An 18,669-nucleotide genomic window follows, 5' to 3' on the forward strand; every position below is an offset into this window, starting at 1 on the left:
GAGCAAACACTTCAAAATTGTTGTGTTGTGGGCACTGCAAAGTCTTTGCAGGCAGACCGATTGCAGAGAAGGGCATTGGCTGTGACCCCCACGTTGGGTGGTTCCATCGGGGGTGAGGCTACATAGTGGATGAGAGCCTGCTGGTCTAACATCCTGTTCTCACAGTGACCCCATGGCAAACCCTCAAGCAGGATCCAAGCACAAGAGCCCTCTCCCCTCCTGGGGTTTCCAGCAACTGTGTGGCTGCCTCCAACTGTGGAGGTATGAGATTGGTGCTGGCACTGTATGGAAGCGCAGCCTTGCGGAGAATCGTGTGCTAAATGGGTGGGTGGGCTTCTTCAGCCTTCTTTTTGAATTATTGCTTTACCGCCTCACTCTAAGTGCTTGGAAAGTGTGGGCGGGGGGCAGAGACGTCCACCGGGAAGATGCTTTTGAGCATCCAGAGTTTTTGATACCTGGAATAACTGCTCATCATAGGACAGAGAGCAGCCAAAAATTCCAACAACCTGGACAAAATTCTCCTCCACGGAGACTGCCCTCTGAGGCCAGGATCCTGGCTCTCCTGCTGCAATGGCTGTGATGGCAGAGCCTCTTTCTTCCCCGAGCGGAAGATGGGCTTGGCTGTGGCTGTGGAAGGATCTATACGGGCTAATGATAAATGTAATCTTGTGTAGCAGTGATAGAGGGCCGCTAGAGCCTTGTTGTCACACACAATTAATGTCCCCCACAGTTCAGTCTGCGTTTGTTCGTTCCCCGGTGATTTGGATCCCAGTTAACTAATGGAACGCCTGCCTGGACATAAATTGCCTTTGACGGGAGGTTTAATTCCAACAATTTAAAATCTCAGCTGCCCCCCTGAGTTTGTTTATGGGGCTCCTTAGATTTCTTTGTGGGTTTTTTTTCCTTTCTTTCTCCCAAGCAAACAAAACAAACCCCCAAACACCCTGTCTCCTGGCATTTATTTCCAGAGAGGGAGATGTTGGGTTAATCAAGGGGACCTCGTTGCTTTGAATTTAACAAGGGAGATTCGGATTCAGGAGAGATGCTTGCACATTGCCTCGCTCTTCACTCCCGGACGGAGGAAATGAAGAATAGCGTTCATTTTAAAGTCCACATTAGATACCCATTAAGAGGGGGAGATGTAGAGGCTGTTCCTGCAAAGTTTCCGGGGGGGGGGTAGTGGGAGGGGCGGGGGTGTTCCCCCATGGTCGTTCCACTTAGCTCCCTGAAAAACCAGGCAAAGAGTTATTGAGCCCAGCGAGGTGGGAATGAGAAATAACACCCCGATCTGCTCGTAAACGCACTTGTTATTGCCGTAATCCTAATGAAAGCGGTAAACAGCCCCTGTATTAGAGGAGAGATTTATACGGGGACGGGCTCTAAACGTGTAGGAATACTTCCTGCCCCCCCCCTAAAAAACAACAACCACGCACAACTGTGCTTTTCGTGCTCGAGGCAATCAATACACTTATGGACGCTGCCTATAAATTTAGAGACTTTAAGCCGGATGGGGGCTGCGTTTACATGCACATATAAATCAGGCCTCGCTACCCTATGGTGGTGGTGGGGGGCATCTTTCAGCTTGCTTGCGGCCATAAATCTTTGCCCAGCTGAGTAGTTGCCGTGCGGGCTCCCTAAACTCCCAGTTTACCAGGGGACAGCAGAGTGTAGCTCTTCCCTGCCATTGCCTTAATCTGATGCTCTGGCAGAGGAGGAGGTCGAGGGCTGTAAGAAAGGAAGCCTCGCTCCCCATTCCTGCCCCCCAGCAGCTCTGCAATATCCCCCTTTCCTCCCTCTCCTTAACATCTGGCTGCTGTCTCTACCATTTATTATCTTTTCAGGCCCATAATTCAACTGGCAATGGGCAGGGGGTGGGGGTGGAGATTGATGCCAGGAGTCTGGGCTGGGGTGGATGGACAGGAAAGGTGCTTTGAGGTCCGTCCCCCCCTTTTCTTTTAATGAGCTGAACTCATCGTATTGGCAGAGGAACGAGCCTTTGACTCTTTTCGTTCGCCACCTCTTGGGGGATTTGAAGGTTTAATGGGCCTGCCCTCTCGGATGTACCTCGCCTTGAGAGCTCTCTCTCTCTCTCTCTCTCTCTCTCTCTCTCTCTCTCTCTCTCTCTCATATCATTTTGTAGATTCTTCCCTTTCGTCCCCTCTACAACATTCTCGATTTTCCCTGCACAGTCCCGTTCTGAGCCTCCCCTGTGGGAAATATCGCTATGCTATGAATGAGCAAGGTGTGGGGGTGTGGGGGTGGCTTATTTATACCGGCTCATCTGATACGGTTTCTTTTCCTCCAAAGACATGGGAGTTTGGTGCAAACATGGCTAATTTTTCTGCTGGGAATCTCTGGCCCTGTTGGGATTCCACAGGGTGTGTGTGTGTGTGTGTGTGCGCGCGCTCCTTGAAAATGCAAACAGAAGTTTCTTAGCCTCCTCAACAAACCATCATCTCCAGGAATGGAGAAGGGAGAAGCCAAATAGAAATAGACCCTTTTAACTTCATTGTGCTTGGAGGCTGCAGTGGGGTGAGAGAGGCCTTGTGGAAGAAGAGTGGGGGGGATTTGATGTTTTCCTCCAAAGAGCTTGTGGTGGTGTACATAGTTCTCTCCCCACTCATATAAGTCCCACAACAGCCCTGTGAGGTAGGTTAGGCTGAGAGAGGCAGTGACTGGCCTAAGGTCACACCAGTGGGGGGGATTCAAACCCCAGACTCCCAGTATTAAGTGTTGGAGTCTGACACTCAGTAACAGCTATACCACATCGGCTGTCAGAGAAAGAGTCCCCTGACTGGGAATGAAAGCCAAGGTGTGGTGGTGAAAGTGGCAGACCCTAAGCACTAAGCCAGTGGGTAGGAAGAGCAGTGCTTGCTGCCTGCCTGAGCACCATCATGGGTCCCCTAGGTGCACTGCTCTAAGCAGATCCTCAAAGGCAGGGGCATATTGTGAGAATCGGGAATGACATCGTGGCGTACAAAAATAAGTTGGAGCTGACGTTTGAGGACCCTTGAAGGCAGCTCAGCAGTTAGCCACAGAGAGGCTCAAGAGGCTGTCGGCTATCTCCTGCTCCGCAGGGTAGGGTAATAGATCTGAGCATAGCACAGACTTCTCTGTCTCTCTCCAGCTCTCCAGGCCAGCCGGCATGCGACGTTCTTGTTTAAAAGGCATTTTAGGGATGGAGAATGGTGCAGCCCTCTCTCCCATGCCCCTGACATTTGGCCAGGTTGGGCGCTTTCCAGGTGCAGCTTTCTTTAAGCTGCTGGAGACGGCAGTTCTTCCTTCCCCCAGAGAGTCAAAGGTGCATCAGAAGGATGATTTGGACTCCGAAATATCTGGAGGGGCGCCAGGGTGGGAAAGACTACCCTGCACACTCCTCCTGCCTTCACCTCTGGCGAAGAAGGCCCTGTAGGCCTTTGAGTTGTTTTGAAAACCTTCTTGACCCGAGGGCTGAACGTTGTGTGTGTGTCTGCAGACCACAGGAGGCGAAGCCTGTATCCAGCCACATCCAGCTCCCCTCAGCACAAGAGAGCCTGGCTGCTGGATCAGGCCCCTCTAGTCCACCATCCGGTTCTCACAGGGGCCTACCAGGGGCCTCTTTGGAGAAGCCCACAAGCAGGATTCGAGCAGAAGAGCAATTCTCCCCACTTGCGATTCCCTGCATTTACTGCTTCTACAGTGAAGTTAACCTTTCTCTCTGGCCTTGGCCAAGGTCAGGAGGATGTTCCAAGGATTTTTAAACCCCAGTCTGTTCATCAGCATGTGCCTACCTGTTGTAATCAAGGTGAGGTTGGGAGGTGGGTCCCTCCTCTTCGGCTGCCGATTAACTCTTTCTTGGCTGGCCCTCATTAAGTACCTTTTTTGTGCATGTCGAATATGCTCCTGGCGCCTGCCCTGGGAAGGACAGTTCTGACGCAGCCCCTTTTCCTCCTGTTCCAGTGAGGGCGACTCGGACGTCGATTCTGAGCTCGAGGACCGCGTGGATGGTGTCAAGTCATGGCTGTCCAAGAACAAGGGGTCTTCCAAGACGGTCTCTGAGGACGGCAGCCTGAAGAGCAGCAGGTTAGCATTATGGGGCCCAGGAGGACTCCCCTGCCCAGCCTCCATTCCTCTTCCTCCTCCTCCTCCTCCTCCTCCTCTTACCCACCTCCTCACCACTGGAATCAAGTCGGTGCAATGCGGCCTGGAGGGAGGGCAGTTCCCAGGATCCACTTTCTGTTTGCATACGGGGCCTTCTTCTGGGAAAGGATTCTTGCAGGTGGGTTCCCAGGAAGAGAATCTCTGTCTCTGTCCAAAGTGTGAGTGAGGAGCTGGGACCCCAAACTGCAGTTAGCTGTGGCTGATGGATTGGATCCTCTTCCCCTGGGCCACTTCTGTGCCCCCTGGAGCTTGGCCAGGCAGCTCCTGAATCTCTACACACACGCACCTATTTTCCTTGCAGGTATTCTCAAGCCCCACTTTCCTTGGGAGTGGGTGACCGTCATCCCGTGGGGTGCAGTGCCTTCCTTCCTCTGCACCCATCTCTCTTGGGGAGAATGTCAAGTAGGCCAGGAAGGGTGGGGTGGGGCTGGCGGCATGAGAACATGAGAGCCCTTCTCTCCAGCCTTCTGTTCTCACAGGGACCCACCAGAGGCCCCAACGGGAAACCCACAAGCAAGGTTTTATTGGCATGCATGCCACCTTTCCACAGTTCAAACCATGCTCACGGCAGCTTACAACATGGGGGGGAAACACATGGCTGCAACATACCAAAAGGACCTGTAGTGAAAACAAAATAAAACCTTAAAAAAATACATAGCCGTATGGAACAATTTCTGCATAAATCACAAGAAGATCTAAAATAAAGTTTTTTTTAAAAAAAAATCCCAACAGCAAGGCAAGAGTCCATTCAGCAGCCTCAGTTTTTGTAGCTGGAGTCAGTCGGGGGCCTCCCAAGCCAGATGGGAAAAGCCCTTCAGGAAAGAAGGGAGCGGGTCACGCAGGACTCTCAGCACAAGAGCACTCTCCCCTCCTGTGGGGTTCAGAAGTAGTGCTGCGTCTTGCTGCTGCGGAGGGCAGAGCACAGCTGTAGTGATTAGGGTCGGGGCAGCCTTGGCCACGAGCCCATCCTCCTTCCCCCTTCCCTCTGCAAGTTCCTGAATCCTCCAGAGCACAACCTGAAGGCAACCCTTTCCCCCCCACCACCCTGTCCTCCTTATTGCCCCTCCATTCCACACGCTCAGGCTCCCAGAAGGGGCTCCAGCAGCTACCTGCCTGTTGGCTCCTGAAGAGGGTGCCTTGCTGGAGTAGCCCAGCCAGCCAGTCACCAGCCCTCTCCCTCCCCTTCCCCTCCCCTCGTTCAGAGTCTTTGGAAGTGACCAGGAACCAGACGGGCTATTTATAGGACACCTGTTGCCATGGCAACCAGCGGCACTGAGCCTCGGCAGCCTGATGCTGATGGCGCGGGCTGAGCCGAGGGTGCCTGCCTGCCTGCATGCCTGCCTGCCTGCGGGTGTTACAAGGGCCTTTTGTGTTCCTCCGAAGTGGCAGGGGAGACGATCATCCCTCCCTGGGGTGGGGTGGGGGTTGAGAAGCCCCTCCCTGACCTCCCCCCATGCCGGCAGCTGAGTGGGCGCAGAAAGGGTGGCAGGAGCAGCGCTAGTGGACCTTGCCCACCCCAATCCCAGTGCACTCCTCAAGCGAGCGCCTGCTGAGCGGGGATCGGGTTGGGTGTTTGCGTCAAAGCCACTTCTCACTTTGGGGATTCAGCCCCCCTGCCCTCCCCACCAACGCACACCCCTCCTCTCCCCCTTCCTTCCCCCAAAGCCACCCACACGTGGTGCCATGTGCCAAGCAGAGGAAGATCTGAGGCACACTCTTAATTGGTTTAATTTATTCTTCGGCATGGATGTAAAACATTTTGTTATGGAAGATAATGCCCCCTTTTTGCCAATGCTGGGAATCAATTGTTACGTGCCGCCAGCGTTTTTCAGGTAGTTGACAACAAAATTAATTGAAATCAATAGCGGGTTTTTTCCGGGGGGGGGGGAGGGGGGAAGCAGTGGTGTAGAACAATGCCTTAATTTGCATGATGCTTCCTGTGAAGTTAATTCTTTCGCAGACATAGTGTTGGGCTGTGTTCTTTCTGGATCTTCTTTCTCTCCCTTTCCCCCTCCCACATGCTCACTCAACTTCTCCCACTCTCCTCCTCCTCCTCCTCCTCTTCCTCCTCCTCCTCCTCCTCTCTCTCTCTCTCTCTCTCATTCTCCCACACGCATCCCAACCCTTGAATTTACTGTCTCTCTCTTACTGTGCTCTCCCTTGCTCCCTTCCACCTGCCCCGTCAGAACTGCCCTGAACTCAGTTGCTAAAGAGGGCAAGGAGGCTGACGAGAGGCCCGCCTCCGTCATGAGCTCCCTAAGCTACAGGAAACGGGGCAACCTCAAGGACTCCATCGGGGGCAAAGGGGACGAGGAGACCCTTTTCTCCACCCTGAGCGAGCGCCCGGCCTCTCCCGTCCGCTCCTTCCGCAAGGCCAAACGCAACTCGGGGGCCAGCGGCCTGGACGACAGCAGCTCCCTTGCCTCATGGAAGAAGCCCAGCAGAGCGGTGGACGACCTGGACGAGAGGGGCTCGGTCCTCTCCCAGCCCTACTCTGAAGCCAGCGGCCAGCTCTGCCATAAGGGGTTGGACAACCGCCGGTCCATCTCAGCCGCGGAGTTTGACAAGACCTCAGTTCTGTCCGCTCCCATGAGTCATGGCGGGGCCTCTTGGGGCGGCCTGGATTCCCGGGAGCAGGACGCCAGGTCATCCCTCAGCTTCGCTCTCTCCAGCCCAGGCAGCTTGCGGCGGAGCACCTCCCGCCTGGACGACCTCAGCCCTTCCTACAGCCGCCCGGGCTCCCGCCTCTCCATGGGCCACTCCCAGCTGGACGACGCAGCCAGCATTGCCCCCAGCGACTCCTTCTCCCTCTACAGCCAGCACTCCCTTTCCCGCAGCCTCTCTGTGCCCCCACGGCCCCGCAGCTCTGCCGCAGATGAGCTGCAGGCGGAGGATCCTGACATCCGGCCCGTCAGCCACCGCAGCTACCTGGACCCGGACCTGGAGGCGGCCATCAACGAAGTGCTGAGCTACAAGCCTGTCAAGTTCAAGCGTTCCAGCCTGGATCCTGACTCAGATGGTGACGACGACAGGAAGAGTGTGCGGAGCACCAAGAGTGCCGTCCTGGCAGAGCGCTCGGCCGAGCACCCAGCCAGCAGCCTGCGCAGGTCAGCCTCGGCCTTGGATTGCTCCAGGCCTCATGGCACAAAGGGCAGGAGCCGGAGGAGAAGCTCCAGCGACTCCTCTTCCTCCTCCTCTTCGTCCTCTTCCCCGGAGCGGCAGCGGAAGAGCTCCAAGAAGCGCTCCAAGAAGTCCAAGAAGAAGTCCAAGAAGAAGAAGAAGCAGCGCTCGCGCTCGGGGTCCTCGGAATCCTCTTCTAGCGGCTCGTCGGGCTCCACCGTCTCTTATCGCAGCAACTCCAGTGTCAAGAAGGGCCCCAAGCGGGGAGGCCCGGGCTCCGAAGGGGAGGGCGTTTCCAGGGAGGGTCCCGAGGCCGGGAAGTCCAACAAGCAGCTCAAGAAGGAGGAGAAGCAGCGCAAGAAGGAAGTGGACAGCTTGATGATGAAGTACCTGTATCGCCCAGAGAGCGACTAAGGCAGGTGGCATGGAGGCAGTTGTGTGCCAGGTGTGAGCACGGCGTTCCTGACTAACCTCTAACCAGGGGGAGGGGGGCGGGAGGCCCTCCAGGCTGGATTTGAGCCGTATCCTGGATCAACAGCAACTCAGCTTACCCAACTGGAAGGATGTCCAGGTTGGACGGCTGGACGGCATGGTCGACTTGGCCTCGGAGTGTGCATGTGTTTGGTGTGTCTCCCCAGTCACTAACCTCGTCCTACAAGACTCGCCTTCCTTTTCAGGGCGGATCCTGATTCCTGTGCACTGGGTTTCCAGGTCCTCCCTGCTCAGTCAAGGGGGCGGCACCTAACCTGCGTGGCACAGGGTGGTAGTGGGGCATTTGTTTATTTCATTTCAAGTCATGCATCACTTCCTATAAAACATCTCCAGGAATTCAACAATAACAGCACTAGAAATTATATATATATATATATATATATATATATATATATATATATATATATGTTGTTGTTGTTTAGTTGTGTCTGACTCTTCGTGACTCCATGGACCAGAGCACGCCAGGCACTCCTGTCTTCCACTGCCTCCCACAATTTGGTCAGACTCATGTTGGTAGCTTCGAGAACACTGTCTAACTGTCTCATCCTCTGTTGTCCCCTTCTCCTAGTGCCCTCAATCTTTCCCAACATCAGGGTCTTTTCCAAGGATTCTTCTCTTCTCATGAGGTGGCCAAAGTATTGGAGCCTCAGCTTCACGATCTGTCCTTCCAGTGAGCACTCAGGGCTGATTTCCTTCAGAATGGAGAGGTTTGATCTTCTTGCAGTCCATGGGACTCTCAAGAGTCTCCTCCAGCACCATAATTCAAAAGCATCCATTCTTTGGCGATCAGCCTTCTTGATGGTCCAGCTCTCACTTCCATACATCACTACTGGGATATTAAATATATTAAACCAGCTGGGTTTTATCCAGTGCAGTGCTAAGCAACTCGTCCTGTCTGCGCAAGGGGCATCTAGTCGAAACCCCTACAAAGAAGGAATCCATGCTTGTGCAACAAAATTCACTACCACTCTTCTTCCTGAACATGCTCTGAATTTGTTCTGGGTTTCTCCTCAACCCTCTGGAGCAGATTTGGAAGGGGTGCGAGGAAGAGAGGGGGATAATTTCCATTGCACCAGCCAAAATCCTTAAAGCTAACATAGCGAGCACATTTGGATGCAGCCCAACAAAAACAATTTCACAAATTTTATTTAAGACATTTGTATAACGCTTAATCGCTTGTGTTTCTCAAGCGGCATACGTAAAAAAGCCAAACTGGATAAATTGAAACTGTGAAATAGAAATCTACGATAAAACCGAGTGCTATCTTGAAAAGCCTGCCAGAACGAGGAAGCCTCATCCATGCGCCTGACGTTCTGCAGGGGTGGTTGCCTGTCTAATCTGACTGAGTTGAGAGAGGGCTTCCACAGGCTTGAATGCACTGATGGTAAAAGCGATTAGAACAATTTCATATATAAAAACAATTTCAAGTCCAATACAGATAACGAGCTGGGATAAAGAAGAAGAAGAAGAAGAAGAAGAAGAAGAAGAAGAAGAAGAAGAAGAAGAAGAAGAAGAAGAAGAAGAAGAAGAAGTATATCTCCATTTTGAGAAAGGGAGGTCTTCAGGTGACATGGCCTGCCTGATGTTGAAGCCAGGCTCCTCTCTTTGTGGTTGGAGCAGGACAGCCTGCCCTCATTGGTGGCCTGGCTGTTCCTGCCATGCAGAGGTTCTCGGCATCATTGGTGGGAGTTATTATTATTATTATTATTCCCCACCTTTTTCCTTGACAGGCCTCAAGGCGGCTTACAGGTAAAAACAAGAGTTACTAAAAAGATAGAGAAATCTATCATTAAAAAATAATTAAACATTGATGGAATTAAAACTACAGTATATACATACATAAAATATACATGCAGAGGCACCTCTGCAGTTCCACAGCTTCGGGCTGCCACAGAAAAGGCCCTCTCCCCCTGGGCCACTGCACCCCCAAGCCACTGAGGGTGGAAGGACTACCAGTCTCAGCACCCGAGAAAGTTTGTAGGGAAGGAGGCGATCTTTCAGCTATTTGGGTGTATGCATATCTAAATCAGATTCCCACTTGGCCCAGTCAGAGATCTAGCCTCCGTCCAATAATTGGAGCCCTTTTCTGGGCAGACCCAATTCCAGGTTGAAATCCAACCTGAGTTTTGGGTGTGCATGTTTCTCCTGTCTGAATGGACTAATCAAGGTCAGGTGAGCAAGCCCTCCTGAGTGCCATCAGGGCAGATCTGCGGAACCCAACAAAGCCCTGGCAGCCCTGGACCACCGCTTGCCCCCCCCCAGCACTTCCCCCCCCCACCCAAACCCAAGGTGCCCTTCACGCCTGCAGTGGGTGCCCCCATGCACAGGTGCCAGGCTCTGTCCAGCTCTGGAAGGCCAACATTGTGCGCCCACCACTGCCTCCATCCTCACAACCAAGATTCTCCTCATCTTCTCCAAGTTCTCCCTCCTCCTCCTGGCCGCTGCTGGCTTGGTTTTATTTTGGCGTGTGGCACAGGAGATGCCAGGGTGCATCTACCTTGGCCAGAGAGAAGAGAGTTCCCAGAGGGGGGCGGGGTGGGGAGCCATAAGAAAACCGTGTCTTTCTCGGAGTGTCACTGCTGCTCTGAAGGCTTGAACATCTTCTGATGAGGCTGCGCTGTGCTTGGCAGCTGCGCACGCCCAGGTTGGGAGCCTTTGTTTGCCCACTTCGAAGATGTGACAAGAGAAAGGCGTCTGTGTGTGTGTGTGTTTATGTGTGTGTGTTTGCCTCTGCAGCAAGCATTTCGAAGAGAAGCAACGGCAGCGAAGGCAAAGATTGTGTGTGCGTCCCTCTTCTCCCTCCCTGCCAATCCCCAACAAAAATTTATTTGTGTATTAAATGGTTTCCGACAGCTTTGAATGGGAGAATTATCTAGAAAAGAGGGACCGCATTTTCTCTCCTTTTATTTCCTTCTCCCCGCCCCCCAACCCCGCACTTTTTTTAAAAAAAGACAATTTCTCTTTTAAATGTTCAATTACTATTGCAGCCTCCCGCAGCTGGGGGAATGTTGTGCTTTAGATTTCTTAATGCACTTAACGCTCCAGCTGCCATAACAAGAAATGGAGCTGGGAGGGGCAGGATTGGGTTCGGGTGCGTGAGTAAGAGAGGGGGCGAGGGGGGGGCGAGAAGAAAAGAGAAGGAAGAAAATGTGTCTCTTTTTTTCCTCTAAGCAACTGTGCAACAGGGTGTGGAATTGCTGAGAGCTGGAAGGAGGGACAAGGGAGGTCATTTAGTGAGTCTGTAAGCACACACACTCCCTGTTTTCTGTGATCACTCCTGCAAGTTTCACACAATTTGGCCATTCGTGTGTTTGCGAGAACAGCAAGAGATTTGGTGAATGTGCCTGACACTGTGTGCATTGTGGGAGAAACCTGTTTTTTTAAAATAATAATAAAAAATCCAGGTTTTCATCCTGAGAAAGAAAGGGTATCAAAAGTCTGCGAAGCTCGTCCCCCTCTCTCCTCCAAGGCATTCTGGAGTGTCAAATAGTTTTATGGGTTTTATTGATTCCTTTTATGGCTTGGCCTGTCGCTCTTTTGCCATCCTTCCCTGTCTCTAGTGTGGTGGAGTGGGACTTGATTCATTTCACAGCTGAATTACTCTGATTCGCACTCCACAAAACACAAACCGAAACGGCAACCGTCCTTTGAAATTCGCCTGAATTTTCCTAACTAAATTATCTGAATTTTTCCATGTCATTCTCCAGTGCAAAAAATAAAAAAAATAAAAATAAAAATGCATGTGCTGGAATTAAAGTGTGCGTAGAAATGCATAAGTTAGTGAAAATAACATGCAAAAAAAATGCATTACGGTAATGAACATTGCTTGCAAAAATGTATTAGGCAGGATTATTACTTATTTTATTTATTTGTAACATATGTTGCTTGTTTGTAAACAAAACAACAACAGAACAGCCACCTCAAAGCTGTTTGCAATTAGGATTGCATACAAATATGTCTGTGTTAGGAGAAATTTGAAGTAAAAGGCTGCCAAATTTTCACGAGGACTTTTACACACACACACACACACACACACACACACACACACATTTCTATATGGGCAGTGACCATTTTGCAGTGACACAAGCCCTGCATTTGCAAACTGACATAGAAATGTGGAGAACTAAACTTAAAGATTGGGAAAGATGAGGAACTGGAGAGGAAGGGAAATTGACAGCTTTCACCCGTCCTTCGCCTCCAGGCCATTTGGGCTTATTTAATTTTTTAATTTATTGCATTTATATTCCCCCCCCCCGGGAATTCCAGGTAGTTTAATCCCCACAGCGTCCCTGTGAGGTGTGTTATGGTGGGAGGCAGGTCACACCCAGCGAGGGCTCCATGGCCGAGTGGGGAATTCAAACCCTGGTCTCTCCCAGATCCTAGCCCAGTGCTCTAACTGCTGCACCGGCACTGCCTCTCCCTTACACTGTGTGCAGGATTCTGTTTGGGCTCCTCCTGGGCTGGAGAGCCGTCACAGCTGGTTCTCCCTCCCTCCCTCGTGTCTGGATGAGCCTGAAACCTAATGAGGATGAAGAGATCTGAATCGGATTCCCAGAGCTGTAGAGGAAACAGCTGGATCCGCTCGGATCCTGAATTGATTTCAGCTGCCCGACTTCCAGCAAATCCTCGCAAGGCTCAAGTGGCTCCATTTCCCATTCGCGTGCTTGGATTTTACATTTGTGTCGTGCCCACAGCCGCGTTCTCCTAACAGAAGACAGAAATGCTGTTTCAGATGCAACTTAACTAATTTGTGTGGAGGGTGGGGGGGGGCAAGCAAGGCTCAATTTGCAAGGCTCCCATCGCAAAGCAAATCCTTCGTGCCGGGAGGGAATTTCCAAATGGCTCCGCGTAATGAGCGAGTTTGCGAGGTTATTTCTTCTCTCCCCCCCCCGTCTCCCCCCCCCCGAGCGTGGCTTGCAACAGATAGGGGTGAAATTTCCAACAAATGCCTGATTTGCTACAGATTATTTGCTTAGCTCTGCTAACTACGGGGGAGAGTAAATCACTGCGGAATGCCCTGGAAGTGTCTGAGAGAGGAGAGGAAAAAATATAAAATAAAAATGAATAATGAGCTCTCGTGAAAGTGAGCTGCTGGCTTAACAGTTTGCCGAGGCAAGCAGAGACCCAGAGGAGATGTGGGGGCCCCATCTATGAGCTGGGAAGAGAACCCCTGAATTCCCCACCTTGAGGGAAAAGCTCTATTTTAAATCAAGCTCTGCTTTTTGTAAACCACCTGTTCCTGAGAGAGAAGTCTTCCTCCAGCCAGCTCTGCCAGAGAGCACATAAGCCTACTCACATCCCATAATCGCACCATCCAAGCCCCCAACTTCATAACGAGCACAGGATTCAGCCTTTTGAATACCAGCACCCTTTCCCCTTCTTTTTAAAAGAAGCCTCATCCTTCTAGTCCCTAATACAGTGTGAGATCCTCGATGAGATTTCAAGCCAAGTGGAAGCAGGGGTTGTGAGGCGCTGCGCTGGAATGCCAGTACAGTAGTAAATTGCATTTACCTTTAGCTTGCAGCGGCAGAATAAATGGCGTACAGCAAGCAAAAGTGCATTGGCGAACCCACAAGTTATGTGCGTTGCAGGAATCTGCTTTTCTGGGCGCAGGATGTGGGTTCTGGGCTGCCGTCCTCTCCTCGCCCTGGTTAGGCCAGAGCACTCAGAGCCGGCATTGAAAGTAGGACTTGGACCAGGGTTTGGGGGTGTTGGAGGCTTCTGACGGAAATCGCTTATTTGTTCAATGCCCGGAACAGAAATCAATCCAGCAAATGCGATTGGGATTCACTGCTATTGTCACTTTTAGTCCGCAAACAATATGTAATAGATCACACTCCTCCTCCGAATTTGCATTTTGTTTCTTTGCATTGAAAGGAATGGGGGCGGGGAGCAATGCAACAACAAAACTGGCGTAATTTCATCGCAGCGAGACTGATCATGTGGCAAAAACTGAGTTTTGTAGGGTGCAGCTGATGTGTGTGTGTGTGTCGGCCAGCATTACAGGGCACAGCAGTGGCCTTTCTGGGGGGGGGGGGCAGAAGCTGAGTGGTGAACAAAGGGCATTTTTACAACTGATACTAATCATTAGGCCTTCTTGCTGCTACTTGTGCATGTGTGTGAATAGATGGGATTAGAAGCTGGAAAAAGGCAGCTTTTAGGGCGTTGCTCTGACATGGGCAGGTGAGCAGCTTGGGAAATGCAAGCCACCGATCCTCCGCTTCACTCAGAACAGGCCTCCGCCTCGGTTTTTGACCTTGTCCTCTTGTTTTCCCCTCCAACAGCCCCCCCGGCTATCGGAAATCATTCACCTACGACAAGTCAGATGAGGAGCGAGACACTTTTGACGGCGCCCACAGGTCCAAGCCCTCCTCCCGTAGCTACCTGAGCGACAGCGACTCGGAGAGCAAGCCGCCAGCAGAGACCACAGCGTAGCCCCAGGCAGGAGCAAGGCTGGCGGGCCGTGCGTCTCCCGACCCTCTCGCTCCGTGGTTGGGCATGCTGGGCACAAACGGGGGCACCCCTCTGCAGCACCAGCCTCCAGCCAGCGCGCTTCCAGGTAGTCTCTCTCCCCCCCCCTACCGCCAGCTTGGGGACGCCGCACGACCACCGTCCTCTTGCATGGGAGAGAAAGGCAAGGACTCTGCGAGGCCACTTGTTTCTTGTGGCGAAGAGGTGGGCTGGGGGTGGGCGGCCTGGCCACCCTGCTCAGCTGCAGGGAGCCCTGCCACTGCAGCCGGGCTGACCTGTGTGTGTGCCAGAGGGGTTTTGTGCTCCTGCCAAGCTTGCCTCCAGTGGCCCCGTTTGTGGCTGCAGGACTGTTCCGTGTGGACAGCAGAGGATGCCGGTCGCCTCCTCGCTTCCTCTGTGCGCGTGCGTCAAGGTGTTGGCGAGGGAGCCCTTCTCAACACAGTGCCTCCCCATCTTGCATTATAATTTAAATCCATTCTGATCTTTGTGTGATGTCCAAAGAAATGAGAAACACCCCCTCCCCCTTTTTATTCGAAACATTTTTTAGGAAAATAGTTGAGCCGAAAAACACCGGTGCCCTCTCTGTCTTCTGCCTCCCAACCATGGGAGGAAAAACCCACCTGCTCCTCCAGCTCAAGTCTTTTGAGCACGCACAGCTCATGCCTTGCATGCTGCCACGCAAAGCCACATCATTTCCATGCCCGCATTTTCTTGCACTTGGATTTGGGAGGTGAGCACAGGGTGGTGGTCGTTCTGCCACACCTTCTGAGCACCCCCGAGAGGCTCCCTACCTCCAGGAATGCTTTTGTTTTTAAAAGAAAGAGTGGAATGTATCCTCTCTGCCTTCTGCCGTCTCCACACACACAACCACGCTGTCTTTGCGCAGGGGGTCCCAGGTCCCACCCCTTCTGGTAACCAAAATGGCTCAGTCTCCCCCCCCCCCCCACAACCCGGCTCAATCCATATTTTATCGCTCGTATTTCACTGCTGTTGCTCCTCCAGCAGACTTCCAAAGGAGCCTCTTTGCATTTTAGCTTCCCAAAACACCCTTTGCTTCCCTGGCCAGGAGCCCCCCACTGCCCCCCCCAGCCCCAATGCTCACCTATAACCCTTGCTAAGTTATACACAAGACTGGACTCTTTGTGGGGGTGGAGAGCTGAGGGGGGAGTGCTGGGGGCGCCCCACACTGCCAAGCTCCTCTCTCTCTCTCTCTCTTGTCTGGGTTTGGTTTCTATTATTACTATTTTTTGCACTACTTCAGTTGTGCGTTTGATTTTTTCTAATTTTATTTTTTGTTCCCTTCCCCTCCCTTGTCTGTCGACTTTAAATAAAATAAATGTCATTTATGGGTAGTGTAAACCCCTATGGTCATTGGTGTCTTCTCTGAGAGCGTCAGTGGTGGCCTCTCCTTCACCTGAGGATTTTAAACAGAGGTTGGACGGCCCTCTGTCAGGGATTCTTCAGCTGCAATTGCTGCATGGTGGGGGGGTGGACAAGATGGCCCTTGGGGATCCCTTCCACCATTACAATTCTGTGATTCTATGGTCTGGCCAAGGGAGGGGATGGGGGAAGATACGTTTCCCCATATAATGGAGCCGTAATTCTGCAAAAGAAAGCCACCAACCTCTACAGATGGAAGCACACTCTGTTCTTATGCTGCACAAAAGATTTATTTCTAGAGTGTGGAAACATAAAGATCATCTGCATTCACAGGAGCCCACCTCCCTGTGTCTTCCTCTCTGTGTGAGTCCCTGATCTGGGCATTCCTCTAGTCCATGAAGAGGCAGGTCCAGCACACTTGCCTCCTGTAGAGATTCAGCAGGCAGCTTCCTTTCGACTGCAGGTAATTCTTCCCTTTGTGTCCACTTTAGAAGAGACACAACAGTTCAGAGGTGAAATGGAATTGGGGGGGTGGGGGTGGACGGGAGTTCGCTCTTGTTTGCTTTTGGATGAGAAACTGCCTCATTCGCACTTTCTAAAAAAACGATCCAAGAACTGGAGTGCAGACCTTGATTGAAATTCGCTCTTCTCTGACTTTTGCGGTGCAGTTTTCCAGCCAGCTAACGTTTGCAAAAATCATTCAGGGAGAAAGTATGCCTCGCAGTGCACACCTTCTATGACAATAACATGAACAAATGCATTATATTAGAGAAAATTGCACACAAAGAATGTGTTTATTTGAAGAAAATGCAGACAAATTTCCATGCAGATGTTTAAATCTACAGAAGCTGTGGAAATGTGAACTGAATTTTGGATCAGAAAAAGAAGAAGAAACAGAGATCCGTAGCCAGTTATTCGCCTATCCTTGGCAGCAACTGACCTAGAAGAGAATGTTGTAAATCTGTTGTGTATAAATCTGGCATATTAACTTAAGACAGCTCACTGGAAGGACAGATTGTGACTAAACGACTAAACAACAACAACAACTTAAGACACACACCAGGCAACCTGTAAATGGTGTAGTGCTGGTTCAAAACACCCCCAGCCCATTTCACAGCACCAAGTGCAGAAGCAATGCCCCTTCCCCCATGCTGCTGTGAATCAACAACCGTTGTGGTGCAGGAGTTAAGATTGTGGGAGAGATCAGGGTTCAAATCCCCACTAGGCCATGAAGCTCACTGGGCAATCTTGGGCCAGTAACTGCCCTGCAGGCTGGCCTACCTCACAGGGTGGTTGTGAGGATAAAATGAGGAAGGGAACTCTGCACGCCACCTTGAGCTCCTTGGAGGAACGGTGGGGTATGAATGCAGTAAATACTAAATCAGCCTCCACCAGCATAGCAAGTGCTCAGGGGGTCATGGGAGATGGACCCCAACAACATCTGGAGGGCCGCTGGGTCCTCAGCCCTGCATTACTAGAACCTGCAAGGCAGAGGTGGTGACAACTCTGGGGGCAGCACTGTCACACTGTTGGGAGAAGACTTCTGTCTTCCATGGCAGGAGTAATTAATAATAATAATAATAATAATAATAATAATAATAATAATAATACCCCACCCCTCTGGCTAGGTTTCCCCAGCCACTCTGGGCACCTTCCAGCAAAATATTAAAATACAATAAGCAAACTTTAAGAACATAAAACAAGGAGGAAACTTTAAGACCATAAGCAGAGCCTGCTGGATCAAGTCCATGGCCCTCCTAGTTCATAATCCTACTCTCATAGTAGCCAACCAGATGCCCCAATGGAAAACTCACAAGCAGGATCTGAGCCCAAGAGCAACTCTCCCCTCCTGTGGTTTCCAGCAACTGGGATTCAGAAGCATCGCTGCCTCCAACTTTGGAGGCAGAGCCCAGCCCAGCCACCCGGACTGGTAGCTATCGATAACCCTCTCCTTCTTTTGAAGCCATCCAGGTTGTTGACCATCCCTGCCTCCTGTTTTAGAGAGTTCATACACTTTCATTCTGATGGCGCTGCATCTTATGTTCCAAGGGTTGCAATCAGGAGTCAGTGTTGGCACAAATCCTGTCTTGTCTTTGGGACTGGAACTTGAGTGCACAGAGGGGAGTTCAGCTTTGGGCGCCGAGGCTGCATTGGGCCTGCCTTATACCCTCAACGTGGTGAGTGAATCGCACTAACCCTGTGTGGCAGATTCCTGCCTTCAGCGGCCTCCCTTTCGTTTTCGGATCATGGGCAATTTTTGACTCGAGCAGCCTGGAATGCATCCTAGCCTTTTCTCTTAGGCCTCTCAGATGCCGCTGGCACCAGCTGCCGTCCACGTTTGTGACCTCCAGTGACCGCTGCTTCCCTCCTTTCACCAGAAGCGTGACCGCCTGCTTAAGGGATGAACAGAACCCCTCATAAGAGCGCGGCAACAACCTTTGCAGACAATGAAGCCGAACGCTGGAAGATTAAGGACTGAGAAAACCATCTTTAAACCATGGAACTCCCTCCCACTAGATGCAGCGATGGCCACCAACCGAGATGGCTTTGAAAGACGACTAGACAAATTGATGGAGGAGCATCAGGATACTGCTGGCTACCAACCACGAGGGCTCTGCTCTGTCTCTGCGCTTGGAGGCAGAAATGCTTCTGGATCCCAGTTGCTCTTGGTACTCCAGCTAACTGGGCGGTTCTACCCACAATTTTCTAAGCCACTAAATGGACCAGAACCATATGGATGCAGTCCAAAAATGCTAATCAATTTTATTTTCCATTTTTTTTTAAAAAAAGTGTGCTGCTATGGCAGGGTCCCCAAACTAAGGCCCGGGGGCCGGATGTGGCCCAATCGCCTTCTCAATCCGGCCCACGGACAGTCCGGGAATCAGTGTTTTTTTTATATAAGTAGAATGTGTCCTTTTATTTAAAATGCATCTCTGGGTTATTTGTGGGGCATAGGAATTCGTTCATATTTTTTTTCAAAATATAGTCCGGCACCCCCACAAGGTCTGAGGGACAGTGGACCGGCCCCCTGCTGAAAAAGTTTGCTGACCCCTGTGCTATGGCGAT

At 51.5% G+C, this 18,669-nt stretch overlaps 1 protein-coding gene across 14 annotated transcripts in view; it reads left to right on the top strand.

Annotated features, from left to right (window-relative positions):
* The window catches only part of MYO18A (myosin XVIIIA), a 141,814-nt gene extending 126,232 nt beyond the window's left edge, over positions 1-15,582 (top strand). For 10 of the 14 annotated variants that reach the window (XM_035139736.3, XM_088657898.1, XM_088657892.1 and 7 more), the window contains 3 exons: positions 3,940-4,062; positions 6,327-7,675; positions 14,037-15,582. In XM_035139736.3, coding sequence (XP_034995627.2) covers positions 3,940-4,062; positions 6,327-7,674 — 1,471 coding nt within the window. In that variant the 3' untranslated portion in view covers position 7,675; positions 14,037-15,582. The remainder of the gene's footprint in view (positions 1-3,939; positions 4,063-6,326; positions 7,676-14,036) is intronic. The other 4 variants (XM_035139745.3, XM_088657901.1, XM_088657899.1 and 1 more) reach the window with 1 other exon arrangement.
* The last annotated feature ends 3,087 nt before the right edge of the window (positions 15,583-18,669 follow it).

The sequence above is a fragment of the Zootoca vivipara genome, chromosome 14, assembly GCF_965207765.1.
Source record: "Zootoca vivipara chromosome 14, rZooViv2.hap1.1, whole genome shotgun sequence".
In the NCBI taxonomy this organism is placed as follows: Eukaryota; Metazoa; Chordata; class Lepidosauria; order Squamata; family Lacertidae; genus Zootoca; species Zootoca vivipara.